The sequence below is a fragment of the Loxodonta africana genome, chromosome 19, assembly GCF_030014295.1.
Source record: "Loxodonta africana isolate mLoxAfr1 chromosome 19, mLoxAfr1.hap2, whole genome shotgun sequence".
NCBI lineage: Eukaryota > Metazoa > Chordata > Mammalia > Proboscidea > Elephantidae > Loxodonta > Loxodonta africana.
Window position 1 is genome coordinate 81,889,995 of NC_087360.1, and position 23,020 is coordinate 81,913,014.

Consider the following 23,020-nt stretch of genomic DNA (forward strand, 5'->3'; position numbering starts at 1 on the left):
GACATCCAGGCCTTCTACACCTTTATTTTCATTTTTTAAATTTTATTTCTTTTCTACACCTTTAGTTTTAATGTAGCTGTCTTGTGGAAATACGGATGTGTGCTTGGTGGAGGGGCTTAGGGGAAGATCAGGTAGTCTTGTTATTACAGCTGGAAATTTCTCCTTCTCCCTTAAAGTGTCTTCTTTTGTTGGAAAGAGCAAGAGTATAGGAATACCAGTAACTTCTAGGTGTTTATGCTCAATAACCTTAGAGGAAAGTATAGTTTTTAAGGTCAGTTGTTGGATTTATTCAGCAAGTTTGCCATTTAAAACAGGTGTGCTTTAGTCTTGTGTGCCCATCATCCTTTGTAACCAAATTCGGTGAAGTTAGAATCCATTAGCTTTTTATGGACAGTCTTGCTGGTAGGATACGTGTCTGAAATCATTGGGTTGACCATACTCATTAATGCATCATATTTCTGTGCTGCCAAATAGAAAAGAATTTCTTCTAAGGCAGCTCCAACTTGTTGGTAACCTAAGCCCTCTTCAAGCCTTACTCTCTGATAGGCGGTGATCAGGCAGACCTAAGGTAAATTGAAGGTCCCAGAGTTTCTGTTGAAGTTGTCCAACTCGAGGTGGTCAGACAAATACAGTAGGGTCGCTGCACGTTGACACTCGTGCCTGGAGAATAGTGCTCAGTGAACAGAGCTGATCTGAAACTGTCGGTGGTTGAGTTTGAGTTTTATCATACTGGTATTTAAAGGGATTTCTGAGAACTTTTAAGGAAACAAAGCAGTAGCTGGACTTTATGAACTAAGAAGGTAGAGGAGATTTTAGCCATGTTTATGGCAGCAGCTCAGATTGCCACTTTATCACCAGGTACTTCCATAAAATGCTAAATGCCAGTGCATAAGAAATTCTAGTTTGTGTAAGTCTGGGGTGACAGATAATTTGAAACAATTGTCCGTATCACAGTGACAAAAGCCAGCTGTAACATGATTTGTGATATTTATTTTTCTATATCCTGATAGCTACAAGTTCTTGACTGTGCTGGTGACAACACAGTATTCAGGAAATTATAACCTTTTGTGGAATCAAGAGGGGAGGATAAAATACAGTGGAGCCTTGGAGAGACTTGACATTCTGGGAACAAAACCTACATAGAGTTGGGGACTGTGCCCCCCCGTGCAGCCTGCTTGGAAAGGTACCTTCTACTGGAGATGCGTATCTTATCTGCAAAATCTAAGGCTCCCTGTAGGTCCGAAACCTGTTGCTGTGCAGTTGATCCTGACTCACAGTGACCCTGTAGGACAGAGGAGAACTGCCACATAGGATTTCCAAGGCTGCAATCCTTAGGGGAGTAACCTACCACATTTTTCTCCGAAGGGGAGAATGGTGGGTTCAAAATGCCAGCCTTTGGGTTAGGAGCCAAGCACTTAACCACTGGGCCACCAGCGCACCCTTCCTTGTAGGTATGTGGGCTAATTTTCTTCCATAAATTAGTCACTGGTCTTCAAGTGTTAAATAAAAAATTGCCTAATACCGAAACCAGAATCATTTGCTCTCGAAAAGCTGTATTTATTTTTTATATATTGTAAAAGTAATTTATGCTTATTGTAGAAAAGTTGGGAAATATTAAAAAAAAAAAAAAAGATTTTCCAGAAATTAAATACAGTGTATTTTGGTGTATTCCTCCAATCTTTTTTCCTAAGCCTGTTTTTAAAAAGTTTTAAGTATATAATTTTAACGGAAGTCAAAAATGTTGATAGTTTAATGTGATCACCTAAATTATTGGGAACATTTTTTCATGTTGTTTACATACTCTTTTGAAGACTGCATTGTATGTTGTATGGGATATGTTGTAATTTATTTGTTTATTTTTTTTCTAATTCTTAGATACTTAGGAACAAACGTTTATTTCAGAACATTTCTTACTTTTTTAAAAATAATTTATTTTTGGTTATTGTTGAAAATACACGCAGCAGAACATACACCAATCTAACAATTTTCCGTGTAGGATTCAGTGGCATTGCTTACATTCTTCGGGTTGTGCATCCATTCTCAGCCTCTTTTTACTGAATTCCTCCCCCCCCCATTAACAGAGGCTCGTTGCCCCCTAAGCCTCTTATCTAACCTTCAGAGTTGCTGTTGTCAGTTTGATCCCACGTAGATAATTTAAAAGAGCACAGCGCTCAAGGCAGACATTCTTTACTAATTAAACTGAACTATTGTTTTTTTTTGGTTTAAAGTAGACTTCGGGGGATAATTTAAGGCTCAGGTCTAGGTTTGTTATCATCAAAAGTTTTCTGCTTTCATTATGTTGAAATTGACACTGATTTAAATTATTGTTTATAATGGGTTTGATGGACTTGGGTTCTTGTATTCTACGCAAAAGCTGCTGAAATAAGGATTTTGTGGCTTGGGAAGACAATTCAAAAGAGGTTAGGGCATAAAAGGAGGGCATGTGAATGCCCTTTATATCATTTCCTCATTCTGGGAGTGACTTACTAAACATTTGATAAATGTCGTATTATCTGCCGTTTGCAGATAATACGTCCTCTCGGGAGAAAATGTCTGGATAAATAAGGCCAAGATACCCTGAGCACTGTTTTTTCCTTTATTCTCAGGGATAAGGAGAAAGCTGTGTGGTAACTAGTTTCTCCTTTAAGGCTCACCCCTCAATTACGAAGGAGGGGTGTTGCCAACTGAAGCTGGCCGGCCAGCCTGAGTGCAGGCAGGCTCAGGAATGTGATAGGTGGTGATAGCAGCTAGCAGTGCAAGGCACAGTTGTCAGTGCTGGTCGATCCTGGCAACATCGCTGTAAGGTAGGTCCTGCCAATATCCATATTTTACAGAAGTAAACTGATACAGAGTTTAAGTTGCACAAACCAGAATTTGAACCTAAGGCAGTGTGGCTTCAGGGACCGTGTTCCTCATTGCTTGGGTATAGTACCTTCTCTAGAGCTGAAAAGGCCCCTAGTCCAGGAAGGCCTGGGAAGTTCCAGGGTATCCATCTAGTAGCAAGACAGGACGGAGCTCGTTCTCCATCAGTGTCACCGCTCCCTAACTTTTCCTGTCTCATTTACACTCTGTCTTAGACTATCCCTTTGCACTAGCAGAGTGCTGAAACAGACAACAGATTTTAAGATTTGACTTGATTCAGCAAGTGATGAGATCATTTACTACACAGCTATTACTTTCTAGAGAATGTGGAGTATGAAAAAGTAAAAGGCTTTGCCTGCCCTGGAGGTTGGTCTCGTAAGACAGACTATGCTACCAATAAGGCACTGACACTCAATAGAGACACATGGTTGTTGCCTTGCGTGTGCAGGAGGAGGAGAGTGCATTCTGGGTGGGAGCAGTGACAGGCTAGCAGAGACTGTGGAGTGTTGGTCCTTTAAGTGGAAGACGGGCCTCACGTGGCACATAGGTTGGCTCTCTGATGTGTCTCAGGCACTTAGGCACAGGAACAGACTTTCTTGGAATGTTCTCAATCATGTTGAAAAGTTTTAATAGACAAACTAATAGAATTGTGAGTTTTGGGGTCCAAAGGGACAATAATGTCATCTGGTGGCCATGAGACCCTTTTCCCAGTGCAGTTTTAGGCAGAACCCCAATATAGTCAACTAAAGCAGGGCTGCTCTGGTTGATAGCGGGTGTAGGACAAGCCAGGTCACAGAGACACTGTTGCTTCCTCTGCAGAGGGGTGTCTGTGGAAAATAGCACCTGTGCAAGCACTGAAATTGTGCCCCTGTTGAGCACCCACGGAAACCCTGGTGTCGTAGTGGGTAAGGGCTACGGCTGCTAATCAAAGGGTCGGCAGTTTGAATCCGCCAGGCGTTCCTTGGAATCTCTATGGGGCAGTTCTACTCTGTCCTGTAGGGTCGCTGTGAGTCGGAATCGACTCCACGGCACTGGGTTTGTTTTTTTTTTTGGGGGGGGGTTCAGAGCGCCCAGGGACAATCTCTGAATTGCAGCACCTCCCCCTGCCCCCCATTTCAGATGAACAGACGTTGATAGTGGCGAGGGTCAGCAGAAATGCCTCCCCTTCTCGTCCAGCTGCCTTTCATATTTGTGATGCCCTGGTACTCTGCACATTCTGCACCCCCCGTCTGGCACCCCTTTGGACTTGCACCGAGGGGCAAGCGCCCCCTCTCTGCCTTCCCTACACCTCTGTGTCTACAGTGCTTGAGGAGGGATGTTGGGTTTTTAGAAATTGCTCAGTGGCAGCCCCCGCTTCAGGTGGTATCCGGGGCACATGATGTACCTTAGCTACGCTTCTCTTCCTCTGTGTCCCTTTTTGCCTCTGAGGCACTTCAGAACGACCTCAGGCTCCCCAGAACACTGTTTGAAGTAACGACCCACCCATTTTACTGATGAAATAACTGGCAAGACTATGATGGGGTGACTTAGCCAAAGTTACACAACTGGTCTTCCCCTCTGGCTGTGGCCCTTAATAATACAACCGTGCATTGTGCTTTGTTCCCGGACCCTGGGCCTATTTGAGGAATGACCGGACCTCAGTGTTCTTGATGGTGCCCTGAAATCTGGTTAGTCATCAGGTTCTCCTGATGGTAACTTAACGTTCTATACAGTATTGCTCAACACACACACACCCATTTCTTCCTTTCATTCTTAGCATCACCACTTGAATGTAGAACCTGTCACCTCTGGTTTAGACAAGGAAGGTCCTTAGTTTAAAAAAAAAAAGGGGGGTGAGATTAATTTTCCTAAAGCAGAGCTCTTATCAAATCTCTCCTTTGCTCAGAAGCCTACAAGGGCTCCCCACTTTAAGGCCCAAAATACGTATTTCATTTGGCTTTCAGGGGCTTCTATAGCCTAGTTCCAACCTGCTGTTCCCAGGCCATCCCCCAAAACCACCACTTACTGTGGTTTTTGTAAAGCCAGCTCTGGTGGCACAGAGTTGAATGGTCTGTGTACCCCAAGACTCCATACATGAGCCCTCTCTTCTGCCCAGCCGACCTCCCTACGTCCTGTAACGGCCTCCCATGACCTCCGTGCCTGCCTCTGCCTATCTGAATGGCATTCCTCATCCCACCCGCATTCCTCAGAGCCCTGTGCCTCAGAGGCACTTTTCCTGAAGTGACCTTCACCTTTCTCATACTCCAGACCACTCACTGGAAACCCTAGACTGACATTTAGCTGGGATGCACCATTCCCCACCACCAATCCAGAAACTAAGGTTAAGCCTGGCTTGTGAAAGGATCTCCTGCACCCTGTTTTGGTGCGTTGACCTGTCTCTTCTGATAGGCTGATGCCTGGCCACGTTGGTGTTGTTAGCCGCCTACTCACAGCAACCGTATGTACAGCAGAATGAAACATTGCCAATCCACTGTCCTCCTCACAGCTGCCCGCATGGTCAAGTCCATTGTTGCAGCTGTTGTGCCTGTCTGTCTTGCTGGGGGTCTTCCAAGCCCTTGTTGGCCCTCTGCTTCACCAAACATGATGTCCTTCTCCAGTGATTGATCACTCTTGATGATGAGTCCAAAACAAGGGAGTCAGACAGCAGATGCCAGGCCATATTGGTTATTAAATATTTTGAATAGCATCCTTGCCTCTGTCCAGCATTTGCCTTTTCATGTGTGTAGACTGGCACCCCAGCCACATTCTAAGCTTTGGTACTTTGGAGACCCAATCATTGTCCTTTCTGTGTTTCCAGCAGCCTTTACCACAGGCCTTACTGCTGGTAAGCACTTAATATTCTCTGATGATTGTGCCTGGGGAGACATTCAGATGGCCAGCTGTCCGTTACAAGGAGTTGCTGACAAGAATCTACGTTTTAAGTATATTCTAGGTTCGTATATTCTGATACCGCGTAGAGCTAAGATTGAGGCGTTAAAACTTTCTAGATTGAAACCTGTGCTTTCATTGGGTTGAACCTTGTGTTTAGGAGTACATATAAAGTTTCCCGTTCCATGTGGTTTGAATATGTTTGAGAAACAGGTGGTTGAGGGCTTTGCAGGATGTGGGAGGGAAGGAGGTTAGTGTCAAATTCTAGACAATGTTGCATAACTGTATTATGTGTAGTCTTCATACACCTGGTGTTCCTACTTCAAACTGAATCTTCTTTCTGTGCCAGCAGCGAAGTTGTCACATAGCTGTTTGTTCTTCCTGTAGGACAGTTACCCACTTTATGCCTCAGGTAAGGCGTCCCAGAATGTGGGGCTGGCAGGGACGTTGCATATCAAGCGGTTCAACCAAGCACCTCACAAAGGATGGAACCTTGTGGAGGTGCTTGGTTGAACTCAAAGTTATAACCCAGAAGGGAGTGGCTCAGCAGCCCAGAGCCACAGGTTAGAATCCGAGGTCAGTGCCAGTCTGTCGTGTCTACCCTGACGACGAGGCAGAGAGAGGTTCCACTGATGCCAGGACTGCTCTAGAGTTCAGGAAGCTGAAGATGCTTGGCCCTCAGGGCAGGGGCTGAAGCAGTGGAGTCTCCAGAACAGACCTCGGCTGAGGCAGGCCTTTAGCCTGGTGTGGCACCAAGGCCTTGTTCTCTTTCCTCCAGAATGGACAACCCTGTCCATTTGACCTCTTGCCCATGGCTAGGTCATGGTCTCCAGTGATGTCCTGCCCTTTCTGCCACAGTCTTTCCATCACAGGGTGATGTCGAATATCTTTGTCTCCCTCCTTGTTGCTGTAAGTCCCACTGAAGGCTTTGGCAGACACTTATTCTGCCTCGTGACTGTGGCAGGTTTCAGGGTGCTCCAGTGAGCAGTGCTTACGGTCCATAGTTGGGAAGTGATGGAGGTTCTAGCTAGGCAGGTGACCAGAGCGGCTCTAGGTCCTGTTCAGGAGAATGAGAGATAGTCTCTAAAGTGGGGTGTATGTACCTCAGGGGGTGGGCTAGACTTCCATTAGAGTACAGTGTAGAAATATTAAAATTTCTATAATTATTTTTGAGCTTTCTTTTAAGATTCATATCTGTGTGTTTTATAATATTCAGAAGAGTATTTGTACAGTGGCACATGAATATAGCTTATATCTCAATGAACTAAACGTGTTGGAGATACATTTACTTTCCATTTGGATGCATTATCAAAAATATAGAGAACCAGAAAATTAACCTCTATCACCAGCAAGAGACCTCTGGATGCCATTTTTGAAAAGGTTAAAGGGGAATAGAAACTGCTCCCTGAAACTAAGTGTGATTCATGTCAAAGCTGGTTTCTGAGTTCAGAGAAGTCAGGGTAGATCCAGAGTATGTTTTGCCTTTGGACCCAGAACTTGACCACATGGAGGCCTGATGAGGATGGAGATTTTATGTTTTTCTGGCTTTCGTTCACTACTATATGCCAAGAGCCTAGAGCAGTTCTTGGCATATAGGGGGTCATCAATAAATGTTTGAAGACAATATATGGACCTTTTCCTTGAATGGCGGTTAAGTATCATGCTGGTTTGGCCACTTCAGATCAATATTTATGTTGGTTTTCTTTGTTAAAACCTTTGAGCCTTTGCAAGATGCAGTGTATGTACCAGTCAGTTTTACTCTCTTAAGATGGCTTCTCAAAACTATAGGGTCATAGAGGTGAAGGGCCTCAGGTGTGTCATCTGAATGATAGGATGGTTGGGATTTGCTTTAAAACAGTTTTTACAAATGAGTGTGAAATGAGATAATAATTAGCAAAATGTTGATCATTGTTGAAGCTGAAGCTGGGTAATGGGTACATAGCTACAGCTGCTGACTAAAGGGTCGGCAGTTCGAATCCGCCAGGTGCTCCTTGGAAACTCTATGGGGCAGTTCTGCTCTGTCCTACAGGGTCGCTATGAGTCGGAATCGACTCAACGGCACTGGGTTTCTGGGTAATGGCTTATATACTCTGTCTACTTTGGAATAGATTTGGAAATTTTCATAATAAAAATTTAAACAGAGCATACAGAGGAATACAGACCCCGAACTCTATTTTAACTCTCTTAGCTCCAAGCAGAGAACTGCCAAACCAGACAGTCTCTTTTTCTTTTAAACACTGGGTCAGTATTCTATAATCCTCTGCAATTTATTACATTTGTTTCATTAATTTTAGCTTCCCCTGGGCCAATCACTTGTTCTTATATTACCTGAACTCTGTAATTATAGCTCATGCCCCGTGGTTGTCTGTCACCCATACCCTCCATACACAATGTGCTAAATCCTGGCAAACCTTTCCCCTACTTCACAGGTTGCCCCCTCCAACACCACTAAGGTCTTCACATAGCTGGAGGTCAGAACTGGGTTCCTCATTCTTTAAAGCTCTGTTCAGTCCTGAGAACTGCAGACCATAATATTTTGTAGATTCCAGTTGTTTTCTGCTCTTTAAAGTAAAGTAAAATCTCTAAAGCAGATATCTCTTAAACTTGTCAGTAGCTGGTCTTTCCATTCTCTGGGGAGAGGTCTGTCTGTGTATTCTATCTTCTGCTTACTCCTACAGCCCTATTCTGCTAAGCCGATTCTCTAGTTTATCAGTCACTCTGAAACCTTGATCTATTTTAAGAGTTGTAAGTAACTCTACCCAACCTCGGATCCTCTTTGGCCTTCTTATCCAGGTCACTGATACTTGATCCTTGTGACCTCTGTGAGCTGCTGGATGACGAGGGCTCCTTGAGGACAAGGGCTGAGTGTTTGTTCTCTTTCTCCACACCAGGCCTGGTCCTTGGCAGGGACGGGGAGGACCGATAAACCAAGCACTTGCTGGGCGAGGTCGGGTCTCCTACAGCCAGCTGTGTCTTAGCTTTCTACAAGGGGAAGAAGCCCAGTCTCCTTGGCCTCTGAGTTAGGACACTGCTAGGCCCCAGGCCTCTGCCACTGGCCGGCTCCTGTCAGTCTTTCCTTCTGTGTTTCCCCGCCCCCACCTGTCTCTGCCTGTTTAGATTTGGCCTAGTTCCAGCCTGAGCCTGCAGAGCAGCCTTCCCTGTGGTCTTCAGGTCTACAATAGCGTTTTCTCCCTCTGCACCAGGCCCTCATCACTCACTCAGCATCTCTTCCAGTTCTGTCTTATAGGTTAACGTTTGCAAATGTGTTTGGCCTTACTGATGTCCTGTACCAGTTGAAGGCAGAGAAAATATCCCAAGTGCTTAATCCTCATGGTGATGGCCTTCTGTTTGGAAGGGCCTAAGGAGAGCATTTTTTCTCCTGTGATTTTCAGATTCGTGTTTGTTTGTTTGTTTGTTTGCAGTGGGACCCTTTTCTGAACGGATGCTTATGTGGAAGTTGCTTACACAGCTGGTCAGTGGCAGATGGCAAGGGCAAAGATGTGTATTTTCTGGGAGGGGCTTACCCCCATCTGTCATTCTCTTATAAGGCCAGGTTGCCACCCTAAATCCTTTCTGAAACAGGTGGGAAGTGCATAAAAACTAGAGGAAATTAACTGACCTGATCCAGTTATATCTTCTTTATCTTGAGAAATTTTTTAAAAATACAGCAAAGCACAAAGAATAATAAAAGAATAATACAAATACTCATACACTCGCCACATAGAATTGGTGGTTTTTAACGTTAATTGTTTTCCCTCGTATGTCCTGCTGTTTCCTGGGTTTCTGGGTCTAGGTAGAATCCTCTTTATTTGGTTTGGAATGGCAGGATTGCCTGGCTATCTTTTGCCTTCTCTAGGAAAGTGGTGGAGATGCTGTCCTGGTGCTGGCGATGGAAGGCTTCATAGCTCCCCTCTGCTCTCACTCGTTTACCCCCATGAGGCTCACGAGACAGAGGAGCTTCCTGCACATTTTGCAGCTTGTTGGGGTACAGCCAGTACCTAGAACGTCAGTTTTTTGCCTCTAGGTCTGTCGTTCTTTCCATGTTTCTGTCTGTCTCCTTCATTATTCTCCCCTGGAAGATACTGGCTTTGGAAAAAGTACTCGAAAGAGACCCCAGGACTTAGGTACCTTCTCTGTGTGCAGTTGATCAAACCAATGACCCTCACTCCCCGCCCCTGCCTGGCTTTGGTCCAGCTCTGGCTGTTGTAAAAGGACATTTGATTTCCTTTTCTGTTGTTCTCCCTAGTGAGGCCTGTTGCTTCAGGGTTTACTTTTTGGTTCATCCCAGCCCAGTAACATGAAGACTTTGTTCTTCTGGATTAATTTAGTGGTGAAAGAAATTTCATTACCTTCTCTAGCTATTATAATAATGGGCTCTACTTGTGTTGCCTAATCCATTTAAGACCATACAGTCCTGTAGATGTAATTAGGTCTTTTCCTCTGCTGGACGTGCCTTCTGACATCAGGTTTATGAGTGGGAAGCTTTAAAACCATGCAGTCCTGTAGGTGTCATTAGGACTCTTCCTCTGCTGGACGCCAGCTGAGCTAACGTGCCTTCTGACATCAGGTTTATGAGTGGGAAGCTTATCCTACAGAAGCCTCTTCTGTCTTGGTTCTAGCAGAGGACTGGGTCAGCCTAACAAACAGGCTCCAGCCCGCTCCCTCCTCCAGCTCTGTCAGTAAACTTGCCAGCCTCGTCATGACATATACACAGAGACCACTTCAGAGTATTGAATCAATATCTGAGGACAAGTGGAATAATTTTTCTTTTCTTAGGAATGCTTTTGAATGGAAAAATTCCCTCTTAACTACATGCTGCTAAAACAGCCTTGCTGCTCCGCACACGGGCCTTTACATGACCTGGATTATCTTCATCGGGCCCTCCTAAATACAAAATTAAGTCATTTCCCAGGTGGATGTACATGGCAGGTTCTCAGAGCCACGTGAGCAGAAAAAGGTGGAGAATGGTATGTTTCTGTGTTCTGGAGGATGTTGGGCAGGTCCTGTTCCCAGCATCCCTTTTGTCTCTGATGACCACTCACCTGGCTCTCTCGGTGTTTCTGGGCACGCTCTTCTCACTACAGTCCTGGCATTGTACGCCAGCTCCTGTACTAGAAGAAATCTGGTATGTCTCGCTGGTTTAGAGAATTCTGTAACTTACAGAAGTTGGTGGCCAGCCCTGGTGTGGGGCTCTGGGCTCGAGCCCTTCTTCTGGCTCTTTGCTGTTTTACTTAAGAAAGGTATTTGACCTCATCCCCTTCCCATGGGCAGCCTTGATAATCGTTTTAACTAATCAGGAACCACATGTCTAAAGGTATGCTTGAACGTAGAGAGAAGACCTCTGCTCTTAGACTGAACAGGGTTCTTGGGGTGATATTATACCTAAGTGAAACAGTTTGAGGAAAATTATAAAATATCATGGGATTAAGGGTCAGAGAATATTTTTATGTGGCCTTTGAATCAGTGGCTTACAGCTCTCCAGGGGATTGAGGAAGGACAATACTGAAATGTGAAAATATTTTTGATACCCTCACTTTCTTTTAAGATTCAGAGTTCTATACATATATCCATCAGGGGCTTAGAGAAATGGCCAAAGTCACAGAAGGTCATTCATGACTCAATATGTGCTTATTAAGTACTGTCTTTCCTGAACAAGACACTCTAAAGAGGGATGGGAAGGGACCCTGGTCCATTAGGAGAGAGAAACATCTATGTAAGTAGTAAGTACCACTCACCATAAGTATAGGGTACTTGTGGTAAGTACCACAGGAGTACAAATAAAGTGTTCAGGGAGTTCAGAGGAAGAACTGTCTGCTGCTGACCGAGAGGACTACGGATAGTGGCATCTGTCCTATTTGGGTAGAATTTGAACATTGTAAAATAGGGACAGGAAAGGAGCTGCAGGAGAAGGGAACAGTGAGGCTGGGAAGCAGTGGGCATACTTACAGGGAAGCCATTCTTGTAGGAAGTGTTGAGCCAGGCGCTGAGGAAGGGTTATGTGTGGTTAGAGGAAGAGCAGGCAGTACAGTGGAGGGACTGGGGTTGAATGCACTTGCTGACATCTGCCTCTCTGGTTGTGTGAAGGCAGGGAGCCAGCAGGCTGGCTTGCCCAGAGGAGTCAGGGGTGAGCATGGAACTTTCTTCTACCCAGGAATGATGAAGCACTTTCAGAACTCTGGCAAGTTGGGCTGGTAGCTCACCAACCTCCGTTTCATCCTCCTCATTTCTCTTCATTATTCCACTGCTCACTTTCCCATGCTCAGAAACTCAGCCTTCCAATTCCTTCTCTTTTTTCCCCCATTTACATACAGTTAATGGAGTGCTGGTGGCGCAGTGGTTAAGAGCTCGGCCGCTAACCAAAAGGCTGGCAGTTCAAATCTACTAGCCACTCCTCTAGGGTCCTATGTGTCCTATAGGGTCAATATGGGTCGGAATTGACTTAGCAGCAATGGGTTTGGTTTGGTTTTTGGTTATCCAGTTAGTTAACAAAGTGTAGGTTTTTAAAGCACTGTATACCATGGGCTTTTTGTCACCAACAGGGTCATTAAATGATGGTGTCTGCATTTTGTCTAGATTTGAATCATTTTTATCTAAATTTGACTTTAGATTTAAGCTCTTTCTCTAGATTTGAATCACAGCGCTTGCCTTCGAGAGTTTTGTGAGCTCCGGATTCAGACCTGGGCTGTAGTTCTACTCCTGTATGGCAAGACATTTAACTTCTGGCCACAGTTTACTAATCTTTGGATTGATGGTAATACCAACCCCGTGCAGGGGGAACAACTGGGAGAATTGCATTGAGTTCTGTACAGGATTACTTAGCACAGTGCCTGGCACATAGGAGGTGCTCAGCAAAGAGTGGCTTTTAATCGAGGTCCAGTGTTATTCCCTTTTTAATTTTTTTGTTGGTACTGTGTGTTTTCACTAATGGAAGGCATGCTGACTCAAGGACCAATTGAGAATTTTTGTCATGACTTACGAATTTTGATACGTTTTATGTGGTATCACATCCTGGAGCTAGTAAATGTTGGAATGTGGGTCAAGGCATAAAAACTGGGTGACCCCACCCAGTGCCGTCGTAGTCGATTCCAACTCATAGTGACCCTATAGGACAGGGTAGAACTGCCCCACAAAGTTTCCAAGGGCAGCCGTATATGCTACAAGCTGAGCAGGGGTTCAGTAACACCTGGAAGCAATGAATGGCACGGGGTGGGAGGCGGGGGATTGCGACTGAATGAAAATTAAGAATAGCTTATTCTCGTGGTAAGTATATTCTCACGAGACTGAGAACACAGTAACCAGAAAATGTAGTGATGGAGGCTGACCTCAGAAATAGAAGGCAGAATAGTAGAAAGTTTAGAAAATTCACACATCCAGGATACATCACCTAATACAATGCCCGATATACACAAAAATGAGACTCCAACTCAGGTTTCTTGAGTTTCATGCATTTCGAAAGGCGTCCACTCTGAGGCTTAACACACTGAAACAGGAATACCAAAACCCTTTACCAAAGAACCCCAGAGGCATGAAAGGTAGTTGTCAACCACAGGCCATGAAAGGGTTTAGGAAATCATCATCTCAAATGGATCCCCTTGACCGCCTTCCTGCCACCTTTCCTAGTCAGTTTAATCCTGCATTTGTTGCAGATTAATTTGCCAAAATACTAGACAGGTGGAAAGTTGCTTCTGATAGTCACATTTCTGTCCCCATGCCACGAAGAATAGCCTGTTTTCTTAGTCTGTGCTCATCCCCACGAGCCAGCTTCCAGAGTGCCCTCTCCACGCGGCTGTTACTGCGAGTGTGTGACCTCTTTCATAATTTCTTTTGCACTTATCACCACCTTGTTACACACGTGCTTTTTCATTGTTTCGTATGTGTATTTAAGTATTTTACTTCCAAACCTCAAACATGGGATCTGCAGTTTTTTCTCTGTGTGTACCTTTCAGTGCCCCCATCTGAATGTGACTTTCCCCCAAACTTTCTTCCAGTTCTCACGTCAGGGTCTTAGCTCTCATGTTATGGGGCACTTTCTCAGTTACTTTGTTTTGAACATCAGGTAGAGAAGGCACTGTATCCTGAAACCACCCTGTACACCCTAGTTTACCTGAATTTTACTTTTTCCAAGGCAAAGAAATTTAACAATTTATTTCTTGGAGTTTGACCTTACAAAGGCAAGTGTTGGTTATTATCGTAAACAGCTTTTGAAAATCAGTTTAAAAGCCATAAAGCACGCGGTTTAGTTGTATGCATATGGACCCACAGGACAGATGTTTTTAAACTGTCCTAACATTATGCAGATGTGTTCTTGTGACTTGGGAAGACTTGTTTAGTAGTTGCATCCTATGTGACTTCAAAACGTGCTTCATCTTAGACAACTTTAAGTGGAAGAGAAAAACGTGATGGTATGCTGTGAGGAACTGTGTTAGATGCCTCAGAAGAATACCTGTCTCGGTCAGCTAGTGCTGCTAAAACAGAAATACCACAAGTGGATGGCTTCAAGAAAGAGAAATTTATTTTCTCACAGTCTGGTAGGCTACAAGTCCAAGTTCAGGGCGCTGCCTCCAGGGAAAGGCTCTCTCTCTGTGGGCTCTGGAGGAAGTTTCTTTGTCCTCAATCTGCTCCTGGTCCAGGAGCTTCTTAGGGACAGGGACCCTGTGTCTAAAGGGCACGTTTTGCTCCCTGGTGTTGCCTTCTTGGTAGTATGAGGTCCCCAACTCTCTGCTTGCTTCCCTTTTATCTCTTGAGAGATAAAGGTGGTGTAGGCCACACCTCAGGGAAACTCCCTTTACCTTGGATCAGGGAGGTGACCTGGGTAAGGGTGGTGTTACAATCCCACCCTAAGCCTCTTAACATGAAATTATAATCACAAAATGGAGGACAACCACACAATACTGGGAATCATGGCCTAACCAAGTTGACATGTATTTTGGGGGGAGGCAATTCAATCCATGACAGTGCCTAAGACACTGTTTGAAGGTGCATAGTCAAAGAATTTGGATAAAATGTTCATGAAATGTGATTAGAAAAAAAACAAGATTTCAAAAGTAGTTTATTTTATCATGTGACTTAAATATATATAGTTTAATGAATGCAAAAACTAATAAGTAGACATTTGACCATTTGATCTACATCCCTTAAAGCTTACCCGTTCAGGTTGGGTATGTTATATTTGGGAACTCCTTATCTTGGGGAATATATGGTAGTTGTAGCCAGTGGCCAATATGAACCAGTGACCCTAACCTTGCAGGTTATACTTGCCTTTAAAAGTTTTGTGTCCCACTCTCTCTCATAGCTTTGGGAGGGATGGGTAGGGAGCGGCTTAAGCATAGAATTATTCAAGTAGACTTGAATATTTCCGTAAATCAATGTTATAAAAGCAGGGCAGCTCTGCTTTGTTTCTCCTTTTTTTCTCTTCTAGGGAATCCAATCGATGATTCATAAGATCACTTTAATGAAAATTAAGTGGGTTTAACGTTGATTATAGCAGTCCCTGGCTGGTGCAGACGGTTAAGCACTCGGCTATTAACTGAAAGGTCGGTGGTTCGAATCCACCCAGAGGCACCTTGGAAGAAAGGCCTGTTGATCTACTGCTGAAAAATCATCCACTGGAAACCCTATGGAGCACAGTTCTACCAGCTCAGTGGCAACTGATTTGCCTTTTTTTTTTTTTTTTATTAAGTTGATTATACCCAGCTGGAAACCCTGGTGGCGTAGTGGTTAAGTGCTACGGCTGCTAACCAAAGGGTCAGCAGTTCCAATCTGCCAGATGCTCCTTGGAAACCCTATGGGGCAGTTCTCCTCTGTCCTATAGGGTCGCTATGAGTCGGAATCGACTGGACGGCACTGGGGTTTTTTTTTTTTTTTGGTATACCTAGCTGGGAAGAAAAGTCCCAAGGCGGTGGGTAAAAATACCTGCTCACTGTGCATGGGATCCCACATCTACCCACATGGTCTTTCTGTTCAGAATGAGAGATTCCTGTAGCGAATGAGGTCTGGCAGTGACTTCTGGTTTCCTCTCCAGCTGTGCGGCTGCGGCATCTTCGTGGAGCCCTGGTGCATTCCTCCCGCCAGGCATAGCTTGACTGCTCTTTTGGTTCCAGAGGCGATGGTTTAAGCAAATCTAGCTTTAGGTAATTTGCCAGCTAGGGTTAAGGAGCACGAATCCAACGGTTTTAGAGTGGTAAATTGAAAGAACAGCAAATGGTCTGGCTGCTGCTGTCTTGTTCCTCCCCAAAGCCTGCGCTGTGCCCAGCTAAAAAAAAAAAAAAGTGCAGAACAAAGGGGGAGCTTTCAGCCTTCTGTAAATAGCCTATTGTACAAGGGGAGGAGGCGTTTTGCCAGCTTGGCTTTTCTGCTTTAAGGAAAGATGGCAGGACTTCTTAATTTGCTGCAGCTGGGGCAAGTGTGCTGTTTATGTGGGTTTCTCTGAGGGCTACATTCCTCTTGAAGTATTCTATCAAACTGTTATTATTCAGCTTGTTGAAAGCTTGAGCAACTTTAGGAGAGAAACATCCAGATCACCTGCTTTTTGGTTTGTAAATGGCATGAAGAAAGTAAAATGTTAATGTGAGTGTCAGTTTGCAGAATTGCGGGATGTGTGTGTGTGTCCTTAGAGAATGATGACCTTGTGAATCACCTCTGGCCCTACCACCTTTTTTATGGTACAAACCAAATGGTAAGAGGTGAACCTTTGTGTGCAGAGGGCCTTGAACTCACATGTTAAGTAGGTGGGGTGACATTTACGTAAGATGTGAGTCCCTGGGTGTGAAAACAGTTAATGCGCTCAGCTGCAGCTGAAAGGTTGGAGGTTTGAATCCACCCAGAGGCACCTCAGAAGAAAGGCCTGGCCCTCTACTTCTGAAAAATCAGCCCTTGAAGACCCCGGGGAGCACAGTTTCTACTCTGATACACATGGTGGCGCCATGAGCCTGAGTCGGCTGGAAGGCAGCTGGCGTGGTGGTGTTGTGTAAGACATTGAGAATCGAGATGGATCTCAGATGCTGAAGGCTCATAATGCCATGGAGTGGTGGTGCTGGAAGGACCCTTAGAAATCACCTGGTCTGATGGTGCCTAAGCTGGGGTGGAATGAAGGGGATTTGTGAGCCCCGTATGCATATAATTACGTGGGTGTTAGCAGTGGAGAGGGTCAGTGGCCCAACAGAAGTTGAGAATGGTTTGTATGGAGGAAAAAGCATGATTGTGGAGTCAGGTGGATTCCCAGTCTTGACAAGACACCTTGGGCAAGCCTCTGAGTTTTTGATCCTGGTTTCCTTGTATGTAAAATAACACATTTTGTTACTGTGATGTTCAGATAGCATACAGGACGTGAAAGCCTTTCCTAAACACTAAATCCTATTTTGTTGTTAGCTCTTCTGTACAGTGTTTGGGCAGACCAAACCCGTTGCCATAGTTAAAACACCATTAGAATAAGAATAAAATCTGTCTCTTGAACTTTAACCTTTTGTTAGCTTGCTACAGACGTGTTAGGACTGATTCTTAAAGTGTGGCGTCTTTGTTTACCTACAGCATTTAGAGGTCCTTTTTTTTTTTTAATCTGTCTGGGTTTTTGGGTTTTAGCCTGTCTGTCTTTGAATGTAGGTTTGCCTCCATTTTAAATATCCCAAGTATCTGTTTCCTTAATAGCAATTAAACAGAAGGGAAGTTATTTATAATGTTACGAGTTTCGTAATTAAGAGTTCTTTACATGCATCTAATGAGGTATTCTCTTAATTTTTTTCTTGCTTTTTAAAAAATAGGCTCTAGTTTTCCTATGTACATTAACCAATTTGTTCAGCGAAATCGGTTTGCAGCTTGTTACCTGGCTGCCAGCTAAGAAGCGTGAATTAAACTCCTGTAGCTTATCGTTATCACCCACTAAAGATAAGAATTTGATTGGGTTTAAATCCTTAGCATTACAGATTCGTACCTAATAGATGCTCCTCCATCCATGCTACTAAAGCTGTAATTTTCTGGGCTTTTTTTCAAGTTTTATTCTCTAGGTTTATTAAACTTTCTTAGTATAAACCCGTTGCTGTCAAGTTGACCTACAGGACAGGGTAGAACTGCCCCATAAGGTTTCCAAGGAGCGGGCTGGTGGATTCAAACTGCTGACCTTTTGTTTAGCAGGCGAGCTCTTAACCACGTAGCCGCCAGAGGTCCTTCTTAGTACAGTGCTGTGTGTAATCGGCTGGCGCCAGTGCTTAAAATAAAATGAATCCCCTGCTTATGGCTGTTGGAGGAGGTATGCAGAAGAACGGTTACTTCACATCTCACGCAGGAGTGTGGCTCCATTGAACAAACCCTCGTAAACTCTAAGTTCACACAATCTGGGTTTTATGGAAATGACTTCAGTGACTTTGGGGAGGGGAGAGAAGGGCCTGAGTGTTTGTGTAAGGGCTGGGTAGTTTCTTTTCAGGCTTGGGGAGTAAAGACAACTATAAGATGGAGTGATTTGAGGGGAAGGAGAACTTGGGCATTGTATTTGTGAGTTTGCTTTCCATTTATAGAGCTGCAATGTTGTATTGTTGCTGTGTCCTCTCGAGTGGATTAAGACTCAAAGCAAGTTTATAGGACAGAGTAGAATGGCCCCATAGGATTTCCTAGGCTGTAATCTTTACGGGAGCAGGTCATCAGGTCATTTTTCCTTTGGAGCAGCTGATAGGTTTGAGCTGACCTTTTGGTTAGCAGCTGAGTGCCTTAACCATTGCACCACCCGGTTCCTGCAATACTGTTTACGAAATCTGACAGCACAGTGCTGAACCTGGGCTTAATTTGTCTGCTTCTCCTTCAAGTCTGAGGGTAAGCATCACTTCCTCAGAGAAGCCTTCCCTGATCTTGATTTTACAGGGTCACACTTAACGCCTTGCAGATAACGCGTGTTTAATTTTGTATCCTTGGCACTAGATGGTTAGCCCCGGCCGTGTCATTAGCATTATTTCTCCAGCCCCTAGCACAGTGCCTGGCACACACTAGGCACTCAAGTATGTTAAATGACTGGAGTAAGTCAGTTCCTATGAATTCATCTAGAATAAATCTGTTTCTTGCGTGGTGTGACGTATGTTGGTTAGACATGCCACCCAACATATGATCATTATTTCAATGGTTTTAAAAAGTACGTCCATTGTCTCTGTTTATTGGGAAGCTGAGCACGAAGAAAACAATGTCTGTTTTCAGAGCTGTCACTGGCGGTGACACTGACTGATGCCTGTCCCTGCCCATGGGTGGAGTGGTGGGGTGACTCTGCTTCCAGCTCCTCATTGGCCATGGGAGGCAAGTATGGATTTTGTCTGCTAGTTACCCTTAGCCCAGTGGGCAGCAGCATGGGACTCGGCTTGTGACTAATGCCCTGAGGGATGTTGGCAGGCCCGGTAAACACCCGCTGAGCTCTGCTGGCCGCACCCCCCACCCATGCTGTCTTCTCTTTCTGCCCTAGTGTGTCACCTAGCAGTCAGCTCTTGGTGGCCCAGATGGTGAGTAGTTTTATAAGGGCTGGTGCTTTCTTTCCAGAATTATGACCTGAAGAAACTCACTTATCTGTTCTTTGTTTATTGTCATGTTAAAGCCTCAGAATTTCCCGTGTGTGTGTGTGTGTGTGTGTGTGTGTGTACTTACACAAGAGCTGGCTGTCACAGTAGAAGATTAAATGAGCTGAACACAAACATTGTGCTGGTTCCTCCCGTGTCAATGGCCAGTAAAAACCGGGTGATATTCTGCTACTCTGTGAAATAATATACTATCATAGACTTAAATTTAAATGGATTTCTGTATTTGAAAACAGAAATATATTCTGTCTTGTGACCTAGCTGTTAAAAAGAACACGTTGTTATAAGTAGCTCACAAATACCATCTGAACTTACAGTTAACGAGTTAACAGTTATTGCCATGTCAGGAGTTTTTGAGAAAACCTTTTCAGACTATTTACTATCATTTCCTTCCCTTTATTCCCAAAAAACTTTAGGGCACAAGTATTCATCAATAATTTTCTAATTAGACTTACTGTTATTATCTGCACTGCACATTTATTCTTGATAACGTGTAAATGTGTAAATTGTAACGTTCAGTTTGAGGCTTTACTGTGTCTTGAATTCTTCTGGGTGGTTTGGATTCTTCATTTCATTGTAAGCTCCTTGTAGTAAAGCATCGTTTTAATTACTTTTGTTCCTCACTGCTCTGTACACAGGACTAATCACAGCGTGTTGGTAGAGGAAATAGTTATACCTAACTTTTGGAGCATATTCCAGTGGTTGGCACCATTCTGAGCACTTAAGACGTGAATCCTTTAGTCCTCAGAACAGCCCTGTGAAGTAGAGGCACTGTTCCCATCTCCATGTGTAGATGAGGAGACTGGAGTAGAGTGAGGTGAAGTAATTCGCTCAGAATTACACAGCTAATGAGCTGGGGAGCAGGATTTGGCCCCAGAATCTAGGATCTTAAATACAGTTCTATATTTTCTCCCAAACACTGTGCTTGCAGTCTCTCTCTGTAGATACTTGATGGTTAATTTAAAATTTATGTGCACCAATTTCTTTCTTTTAGCTATAATATCTAGGGGAATAGAAGAGAAAATGATTTGATCAGAATAGCATTTATATTATTGCTTTTGGGGTGTGAAGAGCGTGGGAGAGGTGAGAGACACTGACATTTAGATGGGTCTGTTTTACCGGTTGGGGAGCTTGGTGGAGAAATGGAAATGGAGGCCTTGAGGTGGCTTAGGCTTATTTGTGCCTCTTCACGCTTACCCTCTTTAGCAGTGATAATGAGAGTTGAGTGTCCTTGATTAGGTGGAAGGAACCAGAGATATATTATCAGGGAAGAAAATGGAGACTTATGTCGCGTATTTGAGCAGTTTTTGGCAAGAATTCTTTGTGTGTAAAGCCTTTCCAATGTGGTTAATGGAAACTTTACACAGGACAATAGAGGAAAAGAACTGGAATGAACTTCTGACATATTTTTAGAAAAATGGAATTTGACTGAGAGCAAAAGAACTTAACCGTAAGACAAGGATTAAAGTCTTGCTTGTACAGCCTGCCGTCGAATTAAACAGTTGGCCTTTAGGAGTTCTGCAGAAGAGTCCTACCTCCCTGGAGTGATATGACGTTTTTCTCTTCCAGCAGAATTCAGCTTAGAGACCCACTGACACAGGACAATGCAGGCCCATGAGTTGTTCCAGTATTTTCGAATGCCAGAGCTGGTTGACTTGCGACAGTACGTTCGCACCCTTCCAACCAACACGCTCATGGGCTTCGGAGCTTTTGCAGCACTCACCACTTTCTGGTACGCCACGAGACCCAAAGCCCTGAAGCCACCATGCGACCTCTTCATGCAGTCCGTGGAAGTGGCGGTAAGTGGAGGTGGTGACCTGCCATGGGCCCATGGGCGTTTTCTCTGCAATTCCCCAGACTCCTTAAGCTGCATTGAAGGTGGTATTGATACAAGATTACAGTCATACTCGGTTGTTTGTGTGGGTACTTTGTAAACAGAAATGTGCTCAACAAACAGTTGTTGATGATAATAAACAGAGGTGAAGGCCAAAATATAGGGCTGAGGGACAAATGAGGTGATGTTGATGTCTACCCAGGTCTCAGTGTGGTTCATTCCGGCAGTCACATGGAGCTTCTGTCTATGCTAGGCACTGTGGTAGGCCCAGAGAATTCTGTGAGGGAAAAAGACAGGCACAGAGTCTCTTCTTGAACAGGGGTTTAGTTCATCAGAGAAGAGAGACAGAAAAATTTCTCTTGTGGTATATCTAATCCTTATGACATGTCCCCAAGCTGTCAAAATGGACTCAGATTTCCAATAGGATAATACAAAACCAAAGACTTGCCAAAATAATATGGCCATAGAATTTAGGGCAGGAGATGACTAAACGGGGGCATCTCAGAGGCTTCTAAATTAGAGTTGATGAGTGCCATGTGTATGACTTGTGCTCGCATCATGCCTAAAATTAAACCTGAACGTATGTTGTACAGTTACGGCTTAATGGGTGGAATGGCATAAACCAAACCAAACCAAACCCATTGCCGCGAGGTCAATTCTGACTTATAGTGACCCTAGAGGAGACCCTGGTGGCATAGTGGTTAAGTGCTACAACTGCTAACCAAAGGGTCGGCAGTTCGAATCCACCATGCGCTCCTTGGGAACTCTGTGGGGCAGTTCTACTCTGTCCTCTAGGGTCACTATGAGTCGGAATCGACTCGATGGCACTGGGTTATAGTACAGAGTAGAACTGCCCCATAGGGTTTCCAAGGTTGTAAATCTTCACGGAAGCAGACTGCTGTATCTTTCTACTGTGCAGCAGCTGGTGGGTTTGGACCACTAACCTTCCGGTTAGCAGCCGAGGTCGTAACCACTGCACCAGTGCATTGAAATTACCCTTCCAGAGGGATTCTTAGTGCCCCTGCTCTGCCTCCCTTCCCTTCTTACCCTCTTCAGGGTTAGGAATATATGTGAGGGGTTGAAAAGATGAAGAAGCCAAGTTCTCAGTGGTGTTTTGCGTCTTCACCTCGTCTTTGTAGTTGCTAGGTTTCTTCTACCCAAGTCAGAATTCTGGTTCAGCATTTATTACTTTCAGCATACGCACAGAACAGCAGTGTTGTGGAATGCAGAACTGCCTCATGTTCCACTTTATAGATTTTGAGGTGAAAGGTCTTCCAGCTTTTTCCCGGGCTGATTCCCACTAGGAGGAGAGTGTGTGTCCTTCCAGATGAAGCCCTGGGCTGACTAATAGCTTTTTGTTATTTACGAGATTTTAGTTCTTTGTTTTGTTTTAGACAATCTCCTGGATTCATTAATGTGAAAGTCTTAAAACATACAAAAGATACGTCAGTCTAATTCACGCCAAAATATAAAAATAGAATGACTGAACTGCTGGGGAAAGTTGACTTTCTATTTATAAAGGTAACAGTATTTTACCTTAGCCAATCATATACCAGTAATGACTAGAGTTTAACTTTCTCTGATAGATATGTGTGCTGTTTTGTCATTCCTTCTCTCTGGCAGAGGACCTAAAGTATCCCAGTAGCATTGGTGTCACTATGAAGAGGGTAGTTGGCAAGCGTAGGTACGGATCAGACATTTATAATTTAGCAGTGACTTTATAAAATGCCTAATTATTATATGAGAATTGTGGGGGCACTCAAAATGTAATTTTTAAGTTCCACTTTAGCATAAAGTCATTAAAATAATTATGCAAGCTCCCTATAGAACAATTTGAAACTACAAATAAGCAAAAAGAAAACTAAAATCCCCCATAATTTCACTATCTGGTTATAGCCTTTCTCATACTTCCCTT

General features: G+C 44.1%; 1 protein-coding gene across 7 annotated transcripts in view; it reads left to right on the forward strand.

The window, feature by feature from the left end:
* LOC135227207 (long-chain-fatty-acid--CoA ligase 1) overlaps positions 1-23,020 on the forward strand; it is a 179,205-nt gene that overhangs the window by 115,317 nt on the left and 40,868 nt on the right. For 6 of the 7 annotated variants that reach the window (XM_064272944.1, XM_064272942.1, XM_064272945.1 and 3 more), the window contains one exon: positions 20,844-21,070. In XM_064272944.1, coding sequence (XP_064129014.1) covers positions 20,876-21,070 — 195 coding nt within the window. In that variant the 5' untranslated portion in view covers positions 20,844-20,875. Of the gene's footprint in view, positions 1-20,840; positions 21,071-23,020 lie in introns of all 7 variants that reach the window. The other variant, XM_064272943.1, reaches the window with a different exon arrangement.